Source organism: Octopus bimaculoides, chromosome 6, assembly GCF_046866305.1.
Source record: "Octopus bimaculoides isolate indiv1 chromosome 6, ASM4686630v1, whole genome shotgun sequence".
Taxonomy (NCBI): Eukaryota; Metazoa; Mollusca; class Cephalopoda; order Octopoda; family Octopodidae; genus Octopus; species Octopus bimaculoides.
The window spans coordinates 108,682,951-108,704,954 of record NC_142933.1 but is presented as its reverse complement, the minus strand read 5'-3'; the positions used below and the strand labels follow the sequence as shown (position 1 = coordinate 108,704,954).

Here is a 22,004-nt window from a genome sequence, read left to right as displayed (position 1 = left end):
TGATGATGAATGTTGTTTTGGTGATGGTGACAATGAAGCAGAAGACAACACTTACACTATATTTCATAAACTTCATTTTTAAAAGTATCAATTTTATTATATCATCATCATCATCATCATCAATATTTTTTACCGTTTTTCTTTCCTGACACATTAGATGGATTGACTCAGCTAATGTTTTACACAAGTACAGCCTTCAGCTATTTTCTCTTCTTGTTTAAAAGCGTCTTTAAGTCAACCTTCAACATCTCTAAGAATTTCAGATATATTTTTTGTTTTTGTTAATGCATTGTTAACTGATGTTGCTTTTCTATACACTTCACATGGACAAGCCAGTCGTCTGTATCTAATTAATGCATGGTTCGTTAAGCAGCATCTTGTAGTTACATAGTAGTTAATATGCTGTCTTTCTTTAGCCTATCAATCAGTGAATAAGCACCAGATCTCTCTAACTTTTTGGTTTGTTTGTATTCTGATAATGTTTCATATCTAATTTACTACAGCATCACATTCAGAATGGGTTTATTTATTTATCCCCCCCCCCTTTTTTTAAATCTAATTTAATTTGTTCCACTTTCAGTTTTCTCATTCTGTTAAGAGTATAAACTTATTAACTGCTTGGAAACTTTTAAATTGAATGCAATTTAAATCTAATGATTCGGTGCTAATTATTTTATCGTTTTCTTTCCGTTGCTTTGTTGTCTAGTTTTGGTCCCATTAAGGACCACATCTGTAAGTCCCCTCCACTCATCATCATTTAACATCCGCTTTTCTGTGCTAGCATGGGTTGGGCAAAACTTGTTGAGTTAGATTGTAATGTTATTATAAGTTTGAATATGCTCGAGGCTTGTTTGAACCGGTGAACAAGCTACTCACTGCATTTTGTTACAGAGAATATATCCCGTTTGTTGACAAATGACGTCTATACACCTAGATCAACTTGCAGCTGTAATTGTTGAGTTAGTTTTTCAACTGCTGGATGCCCTCCTTGTCACCAACCCTCACTTCTGTCTCTGAATAAGATTATATTTCTCCACTGCCAGATATGTTTTCATGAAATATTACAAACAAATGACACTGCTTGTATGATGGTGGCGCTCATTCACAGCTATCAAGACAAAGAAACAGTAACACATGCACACACACACACGCACGCACGCACACACACACACACACACACACACACACACACACACACACACACAACATAGTTTCTTTCAATTTCCATCTTGCATATCCTCACACATTGCCTTGATCAGCTGTAGTGGATCAGGTGCCTTGTAGCAAGACTGGACCTGAAACCCATGTGGTTCAGAAGCAAACTTCTTAACCACACACCCACACCTGCACCTATTTGGTGCATTGTATAGTATCCGCTCTTTAAATATACATAAATCGCCCCTTATTTTCTTTTCATTCTTCTTATTGAGATCCTTATATTATGCAAAGTCACCTTTGTTCAAATGAGCATCATTCTATACAAAATACTTATTGTAAAATTTATTTACTCTTCTGAAATATGTGGTAGGTAGCTTGCTTACCAATCACATGGTTCCGAGAAATCTGTCATGTATATATATATGTGTGTGTGTGTGTGTTTGTCCCTCCAACATCGCTTGATAACCGATGCTGGTGTGTTTACATCCCCGTAACTTACCGGTTCGGCAAAAGAGACCGATAGAATAAGTACTAGGCTTACAAGGAGTAAGTCCTGGGGTTGATTTACTTGACTAAAGGTGGTGCTCCAGCATGGCTGCATTCAAATGACTGAAACAAATAAAAGAATTTTCTATGCTTTGGTTGTGATCAAAGATTCTTGGCCTGAAAATATTTCCACAGTTTAGTGGCACAAACATTGTCAGACACTCAAAGAGTTTTCTCTACCAATCAGTGAATCTTGATATTGAGTCAAGAACAAGTGGAATGCATGCTGTAGAAAACAGAAGACCTGTTTAGCCAACAGAACACTCGGTAATGAGGAAGTATCTAGTTAACCTCTTTTATCTTTTAATTAGACTGCAGCCATGCTGGAGCACCATCTCGAACAATTTTTACTTAAATGAATCAAACCCATTACTTTTACTTTTTTTTAAAACCTGATACTTATTCCTTTTATCCCTTTTGCTGAACTGTAAAGTTACGGAGACGTAAACACACTAATATCAGTTGTTAATTGGTGGTGGTGTATGGAGGGGCAAACACGCATGATATGCTTCTTTCAGTTTCTGTCCACCAAATTCACTCACGAGGTTTTGGTCAGCCCGAGGCTATAGTAGAGACACTTGCTGAAGGTGCCATGCAGTGGGAGTGAACTTGGAGCCATGTGGTTGGGAAGCAAGCTTCTTACCACACAGCCAAGCCTCTGTTACTATCTTATGTATAAAGAGCAAACTAGTTTAGTGATAGGGGCAGGCATTGCTGTGTGGTTGACAAGCTTGCTTCTCAACCATTTGGTCTCTGGTTCAGTCCCATTGTGCAGTAGCTTGAATAAATGTGTATCTTGACATCCTGGTGATGATTGCAAATGAGCATCGCCCATCATAGAAGCAATGTTTGTTTTCATGGAGAAACAGGTGAGAGGAAGCGTGTCCAGACATAGAAAAATCTGCCTCAAATTCAGTCTGACCCAGGCAAGCATGGAACAGTGGACATTAAATGATGATGATGATGATGATGATGATGATAGTTGTTGAGACTTCAGTGAATAAATATGATGTAGTAAGCATGTTAATTTGTCAGCATGGTCAGATGTAAGGTATTGTAACAAGTGGTTTTCTTATCTTCGAAAAAGAAAGTTTGGCACTGTGTCTGCTGTAGTGATGGCATAAAACTGAGGTAGTCTTGCCAGACTAACCCATTTGACCTTTTCAAGTATGGTAAAGTAGATGACAAAGTCATAAATCTAATGTTGATTTGCATTTTACTTAAGTTAGCAGTACAGATTTTTGATTTTAGACTTGTTTGACTACTTACTCAGGTTTTAAAATCATAACAGCTTCTCATGTTTTATCTCTGGAAATGGTGAATCATAATTTCTATACATGAGACTACAAACTTATAATCACCGTCTTCCATTGCTATTGTCGTCGTCTTCTGTTTCTTTATCTGCATTATTATTGTTGATTGGGCAGAACCATTAGATTACTGGACAAAATATTCCTTCTGTGTCCTTGTGTTCTGATTTCAAGTCTCACCAAGGTCAACTTCCAGAGTCAATAAACTAAAGTACCAGTCAAGTACTAGCCACAATGTTATTGACCAACCCCCTTCTCCCCAAATCGCTGACCTTGTGCCAAAATTCGAAACCATTATTTTTTTTTTTTATTCATTTACTTGTTTCAGTCATTTCACTGTGGCCATGCTGGAGCACCACCTTATAGAGTTTTATTCAAACAAATCAACCTCAGGACTTACTTGTTAAAACCCAGTACTTATTCTATCAGTCTCTTTTGCTGAACCACTAAGTTACGTGGACATAAATACACCAACACCAGTTGTCAAGTGGTGATGGGCGGGGGACAAAACACACACACACACACACACACACATATGACCGGCTTCTTTCAGTTTCCATCTACCAAATCCACTCACAAGGCTTTGGTTGACCAGAGGCTATAGTAGAAGACACTTGCTCAAGGTGCCATGCAGTGGGACTGAACCTGGAATCATGTGATTGAGAAGCAAGCTTCTTACCACACAGAAGCATGCTTCTTACCTACACCTGATTAATAAATTGTATTATTTTATTTTTAAAGTCAGCTGGCATGGCTGTGTGGTATGAAGTTTGCTTCCCAACTACATGGTTCTGCGTTCAGTTCCACAGCATGCCACCTTGGGCTGACCAAAACCTTGTGAATAAATTTGGTAGGTGGAAACTGAAAGAAGTCCATAGTTTTTTATTTTATTTTTGTAATCACAAGTGATGCTTTTTGGGGGAAAAAAAAAGTTGGGGGCATATACTGACCCTGGTCTCTTTATCATTATTGAAAGGATGATAGACAGATATATTTAACACTGGTGGAATTTGAACTCAGATTCAAAGCAAAAGAAACAAAACACTACAATGTATTTTGTCCATTGAGGTATTTCTTTGTTCATCATCAACACCTGGATAAATACTGTCTCAAATCCTAGAACTCAAAGGGCCAGTGACCCAGTTTTCATGGCATAAGAGTAACCAAGATCACAACATCTCCCATGAATGAGACATCACTTTATTGCTGCAGGGCTCATTAACTGTTGAGTGAGCTAGAGCAATATGAAATGAAGAGTTTTGCTCAAGAACACACAGCACTGCCTGTCTGTGAATCAAAATCATGATCTTATGATCAACACCGTAACTGCTAGGCCACACCTCTTTATTTAATAATGTATTAGGTGTTTCCTTTAAATCTGCTCCATTATAATTTAAATTGTAAATAGTAGGCTGCATACGGATTGAGACATAGCTTATACCGTTGTGCTGCAAGTCCTCAGATAGGTTTTTGTGGAGATTACTAGTTGCCCAAACACTGAAGTATCCGACTATTTTATCTGTTTTATGTTAAAACTAGCCAGATCCAGCCTTTCACTCTTACTCTACGATGTCATTTTAAAAATAAACAATCACATCATCGAAATCTCAATGCTATGAGATAATGCATGATTCATTCGAAACAATGAATAAATAAGCATTACATTATCAGAGCAATCAGAATGCTAATGAGTTAAGGCATTCTTTTGATACAGAATGGATAATTTCTTTTTTGTTTTAAATAAGAGAAATAGCAGCTCAGTTAATTTATACAGTTCTATATTTGATAGATGAGGAATTATATACATTATTTACATTAGACGGATATTTGTCCTCATCTTGCCCATGGGCATATAGTATAGTGGTTAAGAGTGCGGGCTACTAACCCCAAGATTCCAAGTTCGATTCCAGGCAGTGACCTGAATAATAATAATAATAATAATAATAATAATAATAATAATAATAATAATAATAATAATAATAGTAATAATAATAACATCGAAAAATACCTTAGGAATGAGAACTCAGGTTCTAAATTTCCCCAAGATACCTGATGAAGGCTGGAGGGTATATCAGCCGAAACGTTGTGTTAACAACAAACAAGATGAGGACAAATATCTGTCAAATGTAAATAATGTAAATAAACAGTTAATTTAGTTTTTTTGTGTATTTTAATTTTGGTTTTCAATGTTAGTAAAAATATATCTGGTTCCATGCATCTTGTGTTAGAAACTTAACTCTACTTGCCTTATATAAAGCATTAATTTATTATATATCAGGATTTGGGGGGGGGGGCTATATTTCGTTCTGTTGTCATAAAATATGCTTCATGCAAACAACTATATCAGACTATATTCATTCCATTGTGCTTATTTAGTGTGTTTGAATATTTGTTATACAGTTGATGTCACCCATTCAACTTTAACCAGTCTCCCTTGGGAATGATATAAGTTGTAACCTTGTTATCAAAATTCTGATTCTGCATATTCAAATGAGAAACAAAAACACACACACACAAAATTAAAAATTTTTTTTTTATTTTATATAAATCAAACTGCAAAAAATACATCAAAGAAAGCAATAACACTTAAAATATAAATCAGAAATATGTCTCGAAATTTAAATGTAAGTCTCGGTAATTATTGAAAAATTAAACCTAAAATAAAAATACTTTGATATCTGTCAAAGGAAGGATAGAAAAAATTTGCATAAAACAGGAGTTACATAATTATCGTTTCTCACACATAAAGATGTTAGAAATGCTATGAGGTAAGGTTAGTAATATCTCCCTAAATTCGGTATGATAGTAAACCAGTGCATCATAAGCTATTCAAGGAAATGCAGAGTGCCAAAACAGGGAGTCAACATTAATATTGGACAGCTTGGGATGTGACACAACTAAGATTTTCTGAGGAAACAATATAGGTGTGTGAGACGTATTATCGAATTTGTTAATAACAACTTTACCTAATTAAACAAAGAGAATTGATCAGAGCATGTGTGGATGCATACATGCACAAAAATGCTGTATGTACATGAATGTATGTATATTGTATTTTGTATGCATGTGTGCACACATACACATAAATGCTGTGTGTGTGTGTGTAGATATGTACCTGAATATATATATATATATATATATATATATATATATATATATATATATTATAGTAAATGAAAAAAGAAAGAACAAACACAAAAACAACAATGCGAGGATGTGGTACATGTAAAGTATTAGCAGAGACTCAGGGAAGGAGGAAAGATGGTTTAGTATTTCGAGCAACACTTTTGAGAAACAGAGGGAAGTCCGATAGAAAGGAAGACAGAGGAAGAAAATCGTCAACGATTCATATGTGGTTACATTTTAAAAATTGTGCATATATATATATATATATATATATATATATATATATATATATATATATATATATATATATAAAATATATAGTTTTAGGGAAAATAACCAAGTCTCAAGAACTCATCGATGAAAATCCACTATCACATATAGAAAAATTAATAAGTAAAAGCACAATATCATCATCATCATCATCATCGTTTAACGTCCGCTTTCCATGCTAGCATGGGTTGGACGATTTGACTGAGGACTGGTGAAACCGGATGGCAACACCAGGCTCCAGTCTGATTTGGCAGAGTTTCTACAGCTGGATGCCCTTCCTAACGCCAACCACTCAGAGAGTGTAGTGGGTGCTTTTACGTGTCACCCGCACGAAAACGGCCACGCTCGAAATGGTGTCTTTTATGTGCCACCCGCACAAGCCAGTCCAGGGGCACTGGCAACGATCTCGCTCGAAAATCCTACAGGAGCCAGTCAGGCGGTACTGGCAACGGCCACGCTCAAAATGGTGCATCTCATGTGCCACCCGCACAAGAACCAGTCCAGGGGCACTGGCAACGATCTTACTTGGCTTGCCGGGTCTTCTCACGCACAGCCCATTTCCAAAGGTCTCGGTCCGTAGTCATCGCCTCGGTGAGGCCCAATGTACGAAGGTCTTGCCTCACCACCTCAGCCCAGGTCTTCCTGGGCCTACCTCTTCCACGGGTTCCCTCAACTGTTAGGGTGTGGCACTTTTTCACGCAGCTATCCTCCTCCATTCTCACCACATGTCCATACCAGCGCAATCGTCTCTCTTGCACACCACAACTGATGCTTCTAATGTTCAGCTTTTCTCTCAAGATACTTACACTCTGACGGGTATTCACATTGACATTACACATCCAACGGAGCATACTGGCTTCATTCCTTGCGAGCTTACGTATGTCCTCAGCAGTTACAGCCCATGTTTCACTGCCATGTAGCATGGTTGTTCGTACGCATGCGTCATACAGTCTGCCTTTTACTCTGAGTGAGAGTCCCTTTGTCGCCAGCAGGGGTAAGAGCTCTCTAAACTTTGCCCAGGCTATTCTTATTCTAGCAGCTACACTTTCAGCGCACCCACCCCCACTACTAACTTGGTCGCCCAGATAGCGGAAGCTATCGACTACCTCTAGTTTTTCACAATGAGTATAATATAAAGTAAAGTAAATATCATAAGATAAATATAATAAAAAGATTACACGTGTTTCATAACTAATTTTCAAATAGAAAGGAAATTTAAATCGATTAAAATCAATTGAAATTATCGAAAATAAATTCTATTCAAAAATATAGCTAATCGTCAGATTATATATATATATATATATATATATATACACACTCATTGTATGCACGTACATAAAGCATATGTGCAGTATGCAAGCATTTCAAGCTCACCTGTGATGGTGCCACATAAAAAAGCACCCAGCACTCTCTGTAAAGAGGTTGGTACCAGGAGGGGCATCCAGCCATAGAAACCTTACCAAGACAGACAATGGAACCCAGTACAGCTCCTGTGATACAGTCCATCCCATGCCAGCATGGAAAATGGCTGTTAAATGATGATGACAACGAGGATTGTATGTATACATATGGAAGTCTGTATACATTCCCTGCATATACAACCATATAACATGCATCTGTACATGAACATGCATGGTTATGGACAAGTACTATATGTTATAAAGCACACACCCTGCTAAGTGTATGTATACAATTGCAGGCAATATGTGAATATGTATGCACTCACTGCTACCATGCACATATATACACATATATGTGTGTGTGTGTGTGTTTATATAGGTCTGTACAGATCTGTAATGTAAGAGAACAGGATAGGCATAAACAGTTAACCACAAATACACAGGCCTGAATGAAGACCCTGATATGTGAATGCATCTTTCTACATGCAATCATAAAGGTTGGTTTAGGGTTCTATTATCTGTGAGAATGTGTGTAGTATTTGAATAAAGAGGCATTTTTTAATCTCTTATATGGATGTTAAGGCTCTGAATTCAATTCTGCTGTGTGACATCTTGAGCAAGTGCACCATGTTTCGATCTTGTGAGTTAGTGACTTTCTGTATATGGGAACTGTGTGGATTCTGTTGAATGGGTCATGCCTGGAATTCAAATATCCAACCTTACTGCATGGTATCACATTGATTTTACTTCATTAAGGATACATATTTCTGTGGAATACTCAACCAGTTCCCATTGCTAGTTCAATGCAGTTGATTGAATAACTGGACTTTCATACATTGAAGTAGAAGGAAGTCATCATCATCGTGATGACCACCACCACTGCTTAAAACTGTTGCGTTAATATAATCAACTAAACCAATGAAGGTGGTGCCCCTGCATGGCCACGATCCAATGACTGAATGTAGTAAATGAATAAAAGAAAATATATTACATTTTTATAATTAAATGTTAGGAACTGTTAAAATACCTTGTGTATTGTAGAAGTATGAGCAATTTGTGAAGGTTTGTGGCTTAGTGGTTAGGACATTTGGCTCATGATTGTAAAGTCGTGAGTTCAATTCCTGGCAACGCGTTGCGTCCTTGAGCAAGACACTTTATTTCACTTTGCTCCAGTCCACTCAGCTGGCAAAAATGAGTAGTATCTGTATTTCATAGGGCCAGCCTTGTCACACTCTGTGTCATGCTGAATCTCCCCAAGAACTACGTTAATGGTACACGTGTCAGTGGAGTGCTCAGCCACTTGCACGTTAATTTCATGAGCAAGTCGTTCCGTTGATTGTATCAGCTGGGACCCTCGTCGTCGTAACCAACGGAGTGCTTTAATAAGCAATTTACTGCAGATAAACTTCAACAACAAAATCTTAACTGGACCCCTGTTGAGAACCACTGACAAAATAATAGGTGGTAACAGAACAATGAATAGTAACTAGTGCAATATTTAAGTTACTCTAACCCCCCCCCCCCCATCTCATACAAATAAATATGTTAGAATATTATCTTTTGCTTGTTTCAGTCATTGGACTTAGGCAATGCTGGGGCACCGTCTCAAAGGAATTTTAGCCAAACTGTCAACACTGATTGTCAAGTAGTAGGGTGGGGACTAACATAAATACGCACCATATGTATAAATGTTGGGTTTGCACATATCTTTTGCCATAGAATACACTTGCCGTAGAAGCCATGCAGTGAGACTGAACCTGAAACGACAGAATTGCAAAATGAGCTTCTTAATTACACAACCATGGCTGTGCCTAGTTCTACTTCAGATGTCTTGTGGATGGTTTGCATGCAACAATTTTGTGTAAACCAACATTCTCAGAACGACCAAAGATTGTCAGCATCTTTTAAAGCAATTTAACTAAAACATGGTTGATTAATGGGTTTATATTTATTTTAGAAATGAATAAACTTGAGCAAGGTTGGGTGTGGCTTTGAGTAAAGTGTTTGTGTGTGTGTGTGTGTGCACATGCTGATGTCTCTAATTTTCTCTGCATATTAGTTTATCTGAAGAAAGAAAGGTAGTATCTATCTCTCTATATATCTATCTATCTATCATATATCTATCTATCATATATATATATATATATATATATATATATATATATATATATCTATATATATATATATATATATAAGCTCTTTAGAGACGTTTTTCAGACTAGAAAATTAGGAAAAGTAATTAAGGCTTGTGTGGTTAATGTTTAATTTTAAGTTATTACAGTTTGGTATTTTAGAAGGAAACATAGGTAGGAATGTTTAGAGTTTCATTTCTCATGATGATAGACTGCATAGGCTATTTATTATGCAAGATGGCTAATAAGAGGGAGAAGAGAAAATTGTAAGTGACAGGAAAGGAATGAGAACAGATCTTCGTGTGTTTTTAGCTTTTGAAAATACAGTACAAGAAAAGGTCTCAGTTGTCGAAAGTCATTGTATTGACATGTTTAAGAGCAATTTATTTTAAGTAAAGTAAGTACTGTTTTGAGTCCCAGTACTCATAAAATCAGTTACTGGGTTTTCATGGCATATAAATGAGTGAGACCTAAGCATTCCTCCTGGCCAGGGTGCTAGTCCATCACCTGGTTATTCATCTACAGACAAGTGGTCTGGAGCCATGTGAACTGAAGTATTTTGCTCAAGAATACAACTCATCACTCTGTCAGGGAATTGAAACTACAACCTTGTAATTAATTGTAAGGGCAAACCCCCAACCACTAAGGCTTCACAGTTTCTTTTATGACATGGAAGAAATTTTTGAATAAAAGCAATAATGACAAACATTCTAATGAAAACTAATGTTTTTGTCAAATTAGGAAAACTAATAAGCCTTAGGTAGATTAAATGTTGGTTTGTAATTAGCAGCTCTTGGAAATACATGGAAATTATTTCTGTCTTTGCACACACACAAAAAGTGTGTGTGGGGGGGGGGGGATGAATTATTTTCTAGAAAATAGTTATTTCTTAAAAGTCTCTAAATTTATAAAGAAAGAAAATATAAATTGTCTGCTGTTCTTTTATCAAGTCTGTTTGAATGATGGATTGATTGCTGACTCAAATTGCCCAGCTGTTTTTAGTTTGACTCCATGGCACCACATTAAAGAATTTAAGAACCTTAACATTGAGAGATATGATAATATTCTCTTTTCTTGCATTTTTTGATAATTGATAATTTTTGCAATTTTCATGTCGATGTACCTGTAATCCTGAAAATTATATCATTAAGCATTGTTATTTCAGTAAAAAATAATAATAATGATAATAAAAACTTATTTCTGTTGTTTGTGTAAATTTTCAAATTATTGATTTTAGTTAGCTTTAGGGCATTTCTTCTTTCTGCCAGTCTCTGTTGAAGATTTAACATTGCTGTTGCATTAGTTATTATTATTATTATCATCATCATCATCATCATCATCATCATCATCTTCTTCTTCTACTACTTTTTCTTCTTCTTCTTCTTCTTCTTCTAGCTGCAAGAGGATTTTCACAAGACTATATTTTACTTGTTGTTTATGCCGATGGGAATCTATAAAAACATATGAGTTCTAATTATGAATGGATGATATTTCCTTCATATCAAACATCAAAATTACTCTCTAAATAAAGTGTTGAGTACAGTTGCAGAATTTTCTTAATTATAATAACATTATAGTACATTAAGGAACTGGCTTAGGGGGGGGGGGGGAGAAAGAAACTGGCTTGCTGTTTTAAAGTGTACATTTACTTATCAGTCTTTCCTGGAAGTTTGTGGAAGCAAGGTCTGGGAATCAAAGGGCCTTAAAGTCAATTTAGACCAAAGTCTTTAGTAAGTGGGAAAACAGACAAATAACAAATCTCTTCAGCCTTCACATTATTCTGTCTAATGCAAAAGTTATTTATTCACATTGTTTTGAATTAATCGTAGCTTTGAGATTTTGATGAGGTGACTTAATTTTTTTAGAATGATATTGTAGGGTTAGTGTGAGAAACCACATCTGTCCGGTTTGAACATAAAACAGGTGGAATATTTTGGCTGGAAGTGGTCAGTTTAAATGTCAAAGGATTAAATGGTCTACCCAATATTGTCCTACCTGCATTTAATTAATAAGACCTACTCAAACATTCAAATAATGATTTAGATTCTTGAATCCCAAGATTTAAATTTCAAGCAAAAGAATATTTAAAAAATGTTGCTGTGGATTTCACTCTTTTGGTATTCAAATTTTTCCCTCAAATACAAAGCTTATTTATTCACATTGTTTCAAATTAATCATGCATTATCTTTTAGCTTTGAGATTTCAGTGCTCTGATTGTTTATCTTTAGGAAGACATTGTAGGTAGGCGTGAGAGACTGGATCTGGCTGGTTTGAATTTAAAGCAAGTAGAATATTTTTTGTAGATATAGCCTGTTTAAATGTTACAGGGTTAAATAAATGTCTCATCTACCATCAAATTTAAAAGAAAAGAACGCTTGGACATATTTATAAAGAAAACGAGAGCTTCCTTATTGGAAGTAAACTAAATATGAATAGCAAAATAATTGAGTGATGAAGTAGTGACAAAGCACTATTGAGTGATGAATTAAATCTTAAAAAATAGTGCAATTTGATTGCTGCTGCCCCTTCTTATTGTTAAGGTGGCAAGCTAATGGAATTGTTAGCAGAATCATTAGCTCACAGAATCGTTAGCATTCCAGGCAAAATATTTAATGGCATTTCATGTCTTTATAGTTTGAGTTCAAATTCTACCGAGGTCAATTTTATCCTTCATCCTTTAGGGGTCAATAAAATAAGTACTAGATGTGCATGGGGTCAATGTAATTGGCTTGTCCCGGGCAAAATGCTTCACGGCATTTCGTCCATCTTTATGTTCTGGGTTCAAATTTCACCAAGATTGACTTTGCCTCTCATCCTTTCAGAGTCAAGAAAACAAGTACCAGTTACATACTGGAGGGTGATGTAATCAATTGACCTCACTCACTCCAAATTGCTGGCTCTGTGTCAAAATTTGAAACTGATATTATTGTTGTTAATAGAACATTGCCCATTGTATGATGGATAACTTTGGAAATATATTTTTGCTACCATGTGTAATATCAAGAAATGTAACACACATCCAATAATTACAATTGAACTGTTTTCTAATTCCTTGGTGTTTATACAAAATGATGAAAGGAAAATATATTTATTACCTTAAAATAGATTTAAATAAAACCAATTTCTCATTTGTATATTTGCAATAAATAATATGTTAATATTTTTCTAAGTTTAATCAGCATAATCCCAATCTTCTCCATCAAAAACCCATCTCTGCAAAGTCTGAAATCCTCCATCATTTGCTCACTCTCTTCTTCCATCTCCATCACTGTTTTTGACTGTGTGTGTGTGTGTGTGTGTGTGTGTGTGTGTGTGTGTGTGTGTGTGACACAGCATTCCTTTACTCATTACCTACCACCTCATACTGCACCTCTTATATCAACTCTTTGTATCTTTTCCCCCCTCTCCCACTCTCTAAATGATGTGAAACATGACTGGAAAAATTAATCAACTGACCAACAAACATTTATATTTGCAATTATTATTGTATTGGCTCCAGTGCTGGTGGCCCATAAAAAGCACCATCCGAACGTGGTCAATGCCAGTGCCCCTTGGCTGTCTCCCGTGCTGGTGACACATAAAAAGCACTGTCTGAATGTGATCGGTGCCAGGGCTTCCTGACTGGCTCCTATGCTGGTGGCATGTAAAAAGCACTCACTATAGTCTCAAAGTGGTTGACATTAGGAAGGGCATCCAGCTGTAGAAAAATTGCCAGATCAAATTGGAGCCTGGTGCAGCCGCTGACTTTCCATATGTCAGTTGAACCGTCCAACCCATGCCAGCATGGAAAACGGACGTTAAACGATGATGATGATGATGATGAAAGATATATAAAATGCATGTTGTTTGTGTCTAATTGGCTCATTATTTATCATTTAATGCTTTAAAAAAAAATTATAATGCAAAAATCTCATCAGTGAAAACACAATCCTCATTATAACTTCTTTCTGTATGAATTAGCCCCACCGTCCCTTGTTTAATGCTTGGGTATTTGAAAGTGGTGGCATCATGAAATCAAGGTATTCCTCGCTTTCATTGCCATTGTAATTAAGGAATTTATTCAAAATCGTTATGAATAAATCCTCATTGACGCATTACACAAGTTCACAATCTTAATGCTTCCAGAGTGAAGAAAGATCAACAAATATTCTTCTCCAGGGCCTCAAGGCTACAAGTTGATTCCTTCGTTTGTTAAACAGAACATCCAATCAATATGCTTACTGATGAGAACTGCTTCAGTGAATGCAAACACAAAGAAATATTTCAGTTGAATAAGAAATTAAATTTAGCAAAAGACACCTGATAGTAAATAAATAGCTCATACTTTTCGCAAATCAGTGTTTATATAGAAACTTTGAAACTTTTCATTATTTTGAATTTTCAATCTATAATTTGTGTATAGTAGGTGTATCATCTGTGAGTGTATGTATATATGATGTAAATGTATGTATAATATATATATACATGTATGTGTATAAATACTTGTGTATATGTGTGTCTATGTATGTTTATATTTGTGTATATACATGTATGTATCCACACTATCTACTCATGCAATTCGTTGTTTAATAGATTATCATTGCCAATGTATTGGGGACGACGATGGTGGTGGAGGACTGACCAAAATACACTGGTATTTAGTTACTCCAACCCAAAGCACCTTTGGATAGACTGGAATGTAGACAGACATGTACAGGATATTTAAAATGTAATCACCTATCAGACATTGAACTTTACAGGGTGGGCTGGAAACAAAAAATGTACCTTAGACAAGATTTTTCATTTCTTCAACCAGTGAACTCATGACTTCAACAATTCCCCTTTTGTCCAATTGGCATGGCTATGCATAGATTAGGAAGAAGTATCAATATATACAGCCTGGTGTTGGTGTGAAAGTTAGGTCACTTCCTCAATAACTTCAGGTCACTAGATATAGATGTGGTTACCATCAGTGGAAGAAGAATTTCTGGTATGCACAGACTCAAGCACATTTTTAATGACTATGAAATGTAGTCATCGGGTGGCAGAATGGTAGTGTTGTTTCAGAATGAGTTGGAACTTGAGGTACAGATGACATCTTCTTGGACCCAGGTGGTAAATATGTGGTAGCAAAGTCAATGCAGTCAGACTAGTGACTGACTGCCCCAGCCAAAGTAGGATGATTGGATTTCCTCAAGTGAAATTTCCTTGGAAATATCCTACTTTTTCATACTTGTGGCTGGAATTGTATTTTAGATGCACAAGGGGAGAGACTAACACCCTGAAAAAGCTACTCAAACATTCCCAACTGTCCAACACAGACTAACTGCATGTTCTGAATGTGACAGTATTCGTATTGAGCAAACAGTAGAATATCCAGATTGTCCTGAGATAGTTTTTGTTAGGTCAATAGGGTGTCCACACTTTGTCATTTAGCTATGCAGACCACGAATTTCTGATCTGTGCAATCAACTTAAATAGGACCCATAGATATGGACCCCATTACTGGTAGTATTTTTTCCCCTTCCCCCGGTGTGCAACAACATCAAGAGACCAGACTAGAGAGCAGCTAACAGATACTCTGTAAAAGTGGTTGATGATAGGATGGGTGGGACGGGTGTCCAGCTGTAGGAACCAAGTCAGAACAAAACCTATCAGCAGCAATCTGTGAAGGTAGTACTTCTAATTAGGAATTGATTCGGACTGTGATCACCCATCCAACTCAGGCCATGATTAGCAAACAAAATGATGATGAACTTTAATAACAATAATAGCAAAAGCCAACCTTTTCCAGACCAAATTCCATTCTGATGTCTGTGCTAAAGCAATACACTGAGTGAATCTGTGTATTCAACTGGTTTTTATCTTTCCCATAAAGCTGCAGGTCATTCATAAAAAATAGATGATTGATCTTATCTTTCCTTTCTTTGAACTCATAAGCAGCTTTTGTTCTTTTTCACATTCAAAGGCAGCAGTTGTCATACACAAGACAAGAAAGAGATGGTGACCAGGCTGTCTGGCTTCGTTCCATGTTTGATTTTATTTATTATTTTATTAGGGTGGTTAACTCACAGAATTGTTACCACATTGAACAAAATGTTTTGCAGCACTTCATCCAGCTTTGAGTTCTGAGTTCAAATATCACCAAAGTCAACTTCAGCTTTCATCTTTCTGGGGTCAGTGAAATAAGTGCCAGGCCTTGTGCCTATTATAGAAGGATTATTATTAAGTTGGTATGTTGGCAGAATTGTTAGCCAAAATGCTATGTATTTCTTCTGACACTTTAAATCCTGCTCATGTGAACATTGCATTTCATCTTTTGGGGCTCAATAACATAAAGTACCAGGGGATAAGGGTTGGGGATGTCAATGTAATTGTCTTACTCCCTCCCCTCGAAGATATTGCTTAAATCAGCTCAAAATCACTAGCTAAAAATTAAAACCATTACTGTTTATGTAAATCCCTTCTGTCTTTGTATTGCCCTAAATGTTGTGATCCTTGTGGCCTTGGGGTCGCTATAATCAAATTGCCCTCTCCCCTCAAAATTTCAAGCCTTCTACCTATATTAGAAGGAATTATTATTATTTAAGGTGGTTCACTGTATCCAATATTATGACGTTATTGATTGAAGATAGTGTGTCTACCAGGTGTGTGTGTGCTGTCTGTCTATTAAGTCACAAGGACCTCAGACTGACAGTACTTTACACAATGTGTGTTATTTCTTTACTACCCACAAGGGGCTACACACAGAGGGGACAAACACGGATTAAGTCGATTATATCGACCCCAGTGCGTAACTGGTACTTATTTAATCGACCCCGAAAGGATGAAAGGCAAAGTCGACCTCGGCGGAATTTGAACTCAGAACGTAGCGGCAGACGAAATACGGCTAAGCATTTCGCCCGGTGTGCTAACGTTTCTGCCAGCTCACCGCCTTAACACACTTTACGCAATGTGTGTGCAGTTCCAAGTAATGCCAAGTTTTGCAATACACCTAGATTGTAGGGTATTTCTAAAATTTCCAGATGTTTCTTCAGGTTGGGTGGAATTGAATCCAATGCTCCGATGTCAACAGGGACAACCTTTTTATGTTTGACTCTCGTAGCTGTCACATCTTAGCGATCTCAATTCTCAGGTCTCCATATTTATCAATCTTTTTTCTTTCTTTCATGATAATATGTTGATCTCCCGGCACTGCCACGTTGATTATTAGGCACTCTTGTTTGTCCCTCCTAAAGGTTGCTATATCCGGTCTTCCGTGCTCTAACACCTTGTCTATCTCGAAGTCAAAATCCCGGAGGATTTTCCTTTCCCCTTTCTGTCCATTACCTTTTCCAATGTATGTTGGTACCAAGCACCCATTACCTTGTATCCATACTTCCGGCATAGTAACCAGTGAAGGTTTTGGGCTACCTTGTCACGTCTGCACTTGTACTCTTTCTCTGCAAGACTTTCACAAGCACTAACAATGTGAGTCGCACTTTTGCCCCTCTTCTCATATTATTATTATTATTATTATCATTATTATTATCAAAGACAGTGAGCTGGCAGAATCATTAGCACGCCAGGCAAAATGCTTAGCGGTATTTCATCTTCTGCTGTGTTCTGAGTTCAAATTCCGCCAAGGTCATCCTTTCAGGGTCGATAAATTAAGTACCAATGAAACACTGGAGTTGATGTAATTGGCTAGTCCCCTCCCCTCAAATTTCAGGCCTTGTGCCTACAGTAGAAGGGATTATTTTTATATTATCCTCATCATATTTATTTGTGAAATTTAGTTCCTTATTGAGCAGCAAATGAAGTAGCCATTACGCTGCTGGTTGTTTGATTCTGTTTATTTGGTAGTTGTACTGTAATAATATCTATTTTGTAAACTGTCAGTAGGTAGGAGGTATACATTACATTCATTGAAAGGAAGGGAGGATATGGCATTTGAGTAGTGGTGGTGGTGGTGGTGGTGGTGGTGGTAGGGCCACAGATGAGGTTGGTGGGGTGGAAATATTATGAACTTAGGAAAGATATGTTGTTTTTTTTAAATCAGGTCAACCAGATTAGTTTGTTGTCAGCCTAAAACATGATTAGAGGAAAGGTGCAGCGAGAATTGTGTGAAATATTAATGTTTTGTTTGTTTTGTTAGTTGTAGCCATTAACAGAGTTGTAAATGTTGTCTTTTTAAAACATTTCCATTTAAAGGCGTCGCTGTTTCTTTTAAACATTTTAAGTGGATAAGGCATCTTCATATTACAACAAAAATAAAAAAGAATCTATTATAAGATCTAACGAAGCTTAAGGGATAATTAATGAAGGTGGTTGCCAGGAATAAATTGCAGCTGAAACCAAAATGGAACTTAGTCTTTTCTTCTTCTTATTATTATTACTGAAAGGCGGCAAGCTTAGCAACATTTCTTCTCTCTTTGCATTCTGTCAAGGTCAACTTGGCCTTTCATCCTTTCACGGTCAATGAAATAAATACCAGTTGTGTAGTGGGATCTGTGTATTTAACTTACACCTTCTACCTCCAAAATTTTAGGCCTTGTGCCTATAATAGAAACAATTATTATTATCATTATTAATATTATTGTGGAGGTGCATGGTTTAGTGAGTGGTTAGGGTGTTGGACTCCTGATCACTAGATTGTGGTTTCAATTCCTGAACTGGGTGATGGGTTGCGTTCTATGTTGTTCCAGTCTACTCAGCTGGCAAAAAGTAATCCTGCAAGGGACTGGCATCCCATCCTGGTGGGGTATATATGCATTATTACCATTAAAAAAAGGTGGTGAGTTGGTAGAATCATTACTATGCCAGATAATGTGTTTAGCAGCATTTGGTTTGGTGCTTTACGTTCATCACTGTCATTGTTGTTTAACATCTGCTTTCCATGCTGGCATGGGTTGGACGGTTTGACTGAGGGCTGACAAGCCAAAAGGCTGCACCAGGCTCCAATCTGATCTGGCAGAGGTTTCTACAGCTGGATACCCTTCCTAATACCAACCACGCTGAGAGTGTAGTGGGTGCTTTTTACATGTCACTGGCACAAGGGCCAGTCTGACAGCACTGGCAATGACCTTGCTCAAATGATGCTTTTTATGTGCCACCGACATGGGATCAGTCAGCTGGTTCAGATTCCACTGAGGTTGACTTTGCCTTCCTTCCATTCAGTGCCAATAAAATCAGAATCAGTTGAGCTCTGGGGTTATCCCCTCCTTTAAAATTGCAGACCTTGTGCCAAAATTAGAAAGAAGGGCAGTGTCCTGATAAAATTGTTAGTGTCAGACAGAATGCTTGATGGCATTTCTTTTGGGTTCTTTAAATTCTGCTGAGGTAATCCTTACTCTTCATCCTTTTAGGATCAATGAAACAAGTACCAGTTGAGTACTGGGGTCAGTGTAATCCACTACTTCTTCCCCCAACCATTTCAAGTCTTCTGCCTATAGTAAAAAAGAATTATTATAATTATCGTTATTTCTAATGGTCCCTTCTAGGGGAAGGGGCAATGCTCATGACCTTCACATGCACACTCTAAGTTTGTGGGACCGATCAATTTGTATTCAGTTTAGTTTGAAACAGTAATGCTGATATCAACAATAATTATTTATATTTTTCTTTGCTTGTAAAAAAAATAATAAATTCAAAATCGTATATTTGTGATGTTTTACATGTTTGAACTAGCAATGTTTTACATTTTTATCTGATGCCTTTTTGTTTTTTCTTATTTTGCAGCAATACGGCATGGAGAAAAATACCCCAAAAGCTGTGTGCGATTATACCAATCTTCCAAGTTCCGTTCAAAAGCAAGCGTAAAGCAATTACCATCGTCGTTACTAAGCACTGTGTCTCCACCATACAATTCCAAAGTCAATGCCACCGCCAGTAAGGAGAAAAACCATGCCATGCCAGTGGTCAAAGTGGAACGAATGCCGGAGAAACTACCAGTCAAGAAGCCTTTTCTTAATAACACCAATTCAAACAGTACCCCTAATAATGTCAACAATAACACCAATAGTAGTAATGTTAGTGCTAATACTAATGCTAATACTAACTTCGCCACCTCGAGCAGTTCCGACAGTGTCGCTTCAACCCCGAACCAATGTAGTGTGAAACCCGCCATTACGAATGGAACTCTGAAAGATGCTGCGCCCATTCTTCCTCCTGTTGCTGCTCAGGCTGGTGCCTCTTCTACTACAACCACAAGTAGAGATTGCTCAGCAGCATTACCTCTGCCCAACGCCATGGCTTATCAGAACTGTTGCAACAAAATTGTTTGTCAAAAACCGCAGAAAAAAGAAAAATTGTTACCCTGTAAAGGTTAGAATGTCTTTCTAAGCTAAAATACCATGTTTGGGGGTGGGAGATTATATATATATATATATATATATATATATATATATATATATATTGTGTGTGTATCCATCCATCCATCCATCCATCATATGTGACTCATTTGGTGCAACAAACCAAATGAATTGTATATTATTTTATTTTTCTGTTGATAATATTAATAATTTCTAATCTTCACCACTTTCACTCTTGTCATCATCACCACCATCATCACCATGGCAGCAGATGAGGAGAATCATTAAAATGCCAAACTGAATCCATTATGGGGTTTAGTTTTGGTGCTTTACATTCTGAGTTCAAATTCTTCCAAGGGCCTCTTTGTTTCTCATTTTTCTGGGGCCAATAATAATAAAAGTACCTACCAGCTACTGAAGTCAATGTAATCAACTTTTTTCTTCTCACCCCTAATTGGTGGCTCTCTGCCATCTTACAAACAATTATTATCATTATTATCAAATTAAGTAATGAGCTGGCCGAGTTATTAGCATGCTGGGCAAAATGCTAAGTGACATTTCATCCATCGCTATGTTCTGAGTTCAAATTCCACCGAGGCCAATAAAGTACCAGTGAAACACTGAGGTCAGTGTAATTGACTAGTCCCCTCCCCCCCAAATTTCAGGCCTTGTGCTTATAGCAGAAAGGATTATTATTATTATTATTATTAAAGCAGTGAGCTGGCAGAGTTGTTAGCATGTCAGGCAAAATGCTAAACGGCATTTTGTCTGTCTTTACATTCTGAGTTCAAATTCCACTGAGGTCAACTTTGCCTTTCATCCTTACGAGGTCGATAAAATAAGTACCAGTCGAGTACTGGGTTTGATGTAAACAACTAGCTCCTTCTGCCAGGATTTCAAGCTCTTTGTGCCTATAGCAGAAAGAATTATTATTATCAAGAATCATAGATTCATGCACTAAATACTTCACAGTATTTGGTATTATAGCTTTGTCTGAGTTAAAATTCTGCCAGAGTTGACTTTGTAGGGGGTGGGATGGGGTGGGGGTCAATTAAATAGATACCAGTAATACACAAGGGACAATTCAATCAACTATACGCCTACCGTACAAATTTAGGGTTGTACATGATTGTGATTGCTAATCATGTGCAACCCTAAATTGTACAAGCACATCAGGACAGTTTGCACTGTGCAGCATTTTTGACAACAAACAAGATGAGGACAAATATCCTTCAAATGTAAATAAAGAGACACATGTCTGGAATTCACGCTCATTTACACTTTCAGGAGCTGGTGATTCAGTTGATCAAACAGCAAAATCCTCCTCATCCAACTGATGGAGATCCACTGCCAATTTTAATAGATTAAACACCCTCCTTTGGCTCATTGCTTTAAGTCAATCCACACAATTGTTCCTTTTCCTTGTCCTTATTCATCAGGATACATCACAGAATATCTTTCACCACCAACTTCGACCTGAAGGGGCTTCAAGAAAAAGGACTTGCCCAGTTCTTGAAAGTAGATATTTGTTCTTGCTTATTTTAGTAGACATCCACCTTTTTGTTCCTTGTGGGTACACCCTAACACCTCATTGCTACCATCCTTTTTCTCATTGCAGCTAGCAAGACACCTATTCCTGTTCTAACATACTTTAGCCCCTCAACATCTGGCACAAAGTTACCCCCCCCCCCATCACTGCTGCACCGTCCCTCTCGGTCAAGAGCTCTTTCTTGCAAGTTACTAGGCGACCTCACTATGCTGGTGCTAAGAAAAAAGTATCCAGTACCTCCG

General features: G+C 37.1%; 1 protein-coding gene across 5 annotated transcripts in view; it reads left to right on the top strand.

Annotated features, from left to right (window-relative positions):
• The window catches only part of LOC128248022 (uncharacterized), a 251,462-nt gene that overhangs the window by 179,771 nt on the left and 49,687 nt on the right, over positions 1-22,004 (top strand). For all 5 annotated transcript variants that reach the window (XM_089354399.1, XM_089354400.1, XM_089354401.1 and 2 more), the window contains one exon: positions 19,642-20,226. In XM_089354399.1, coding sequence (XP_089210525.1) covers positions 19,642-20,226 — 585 coding nt within the window. The remainder of the gene's footprint in view (positions 1-19,641; positions 20,227-22,004) is intronic.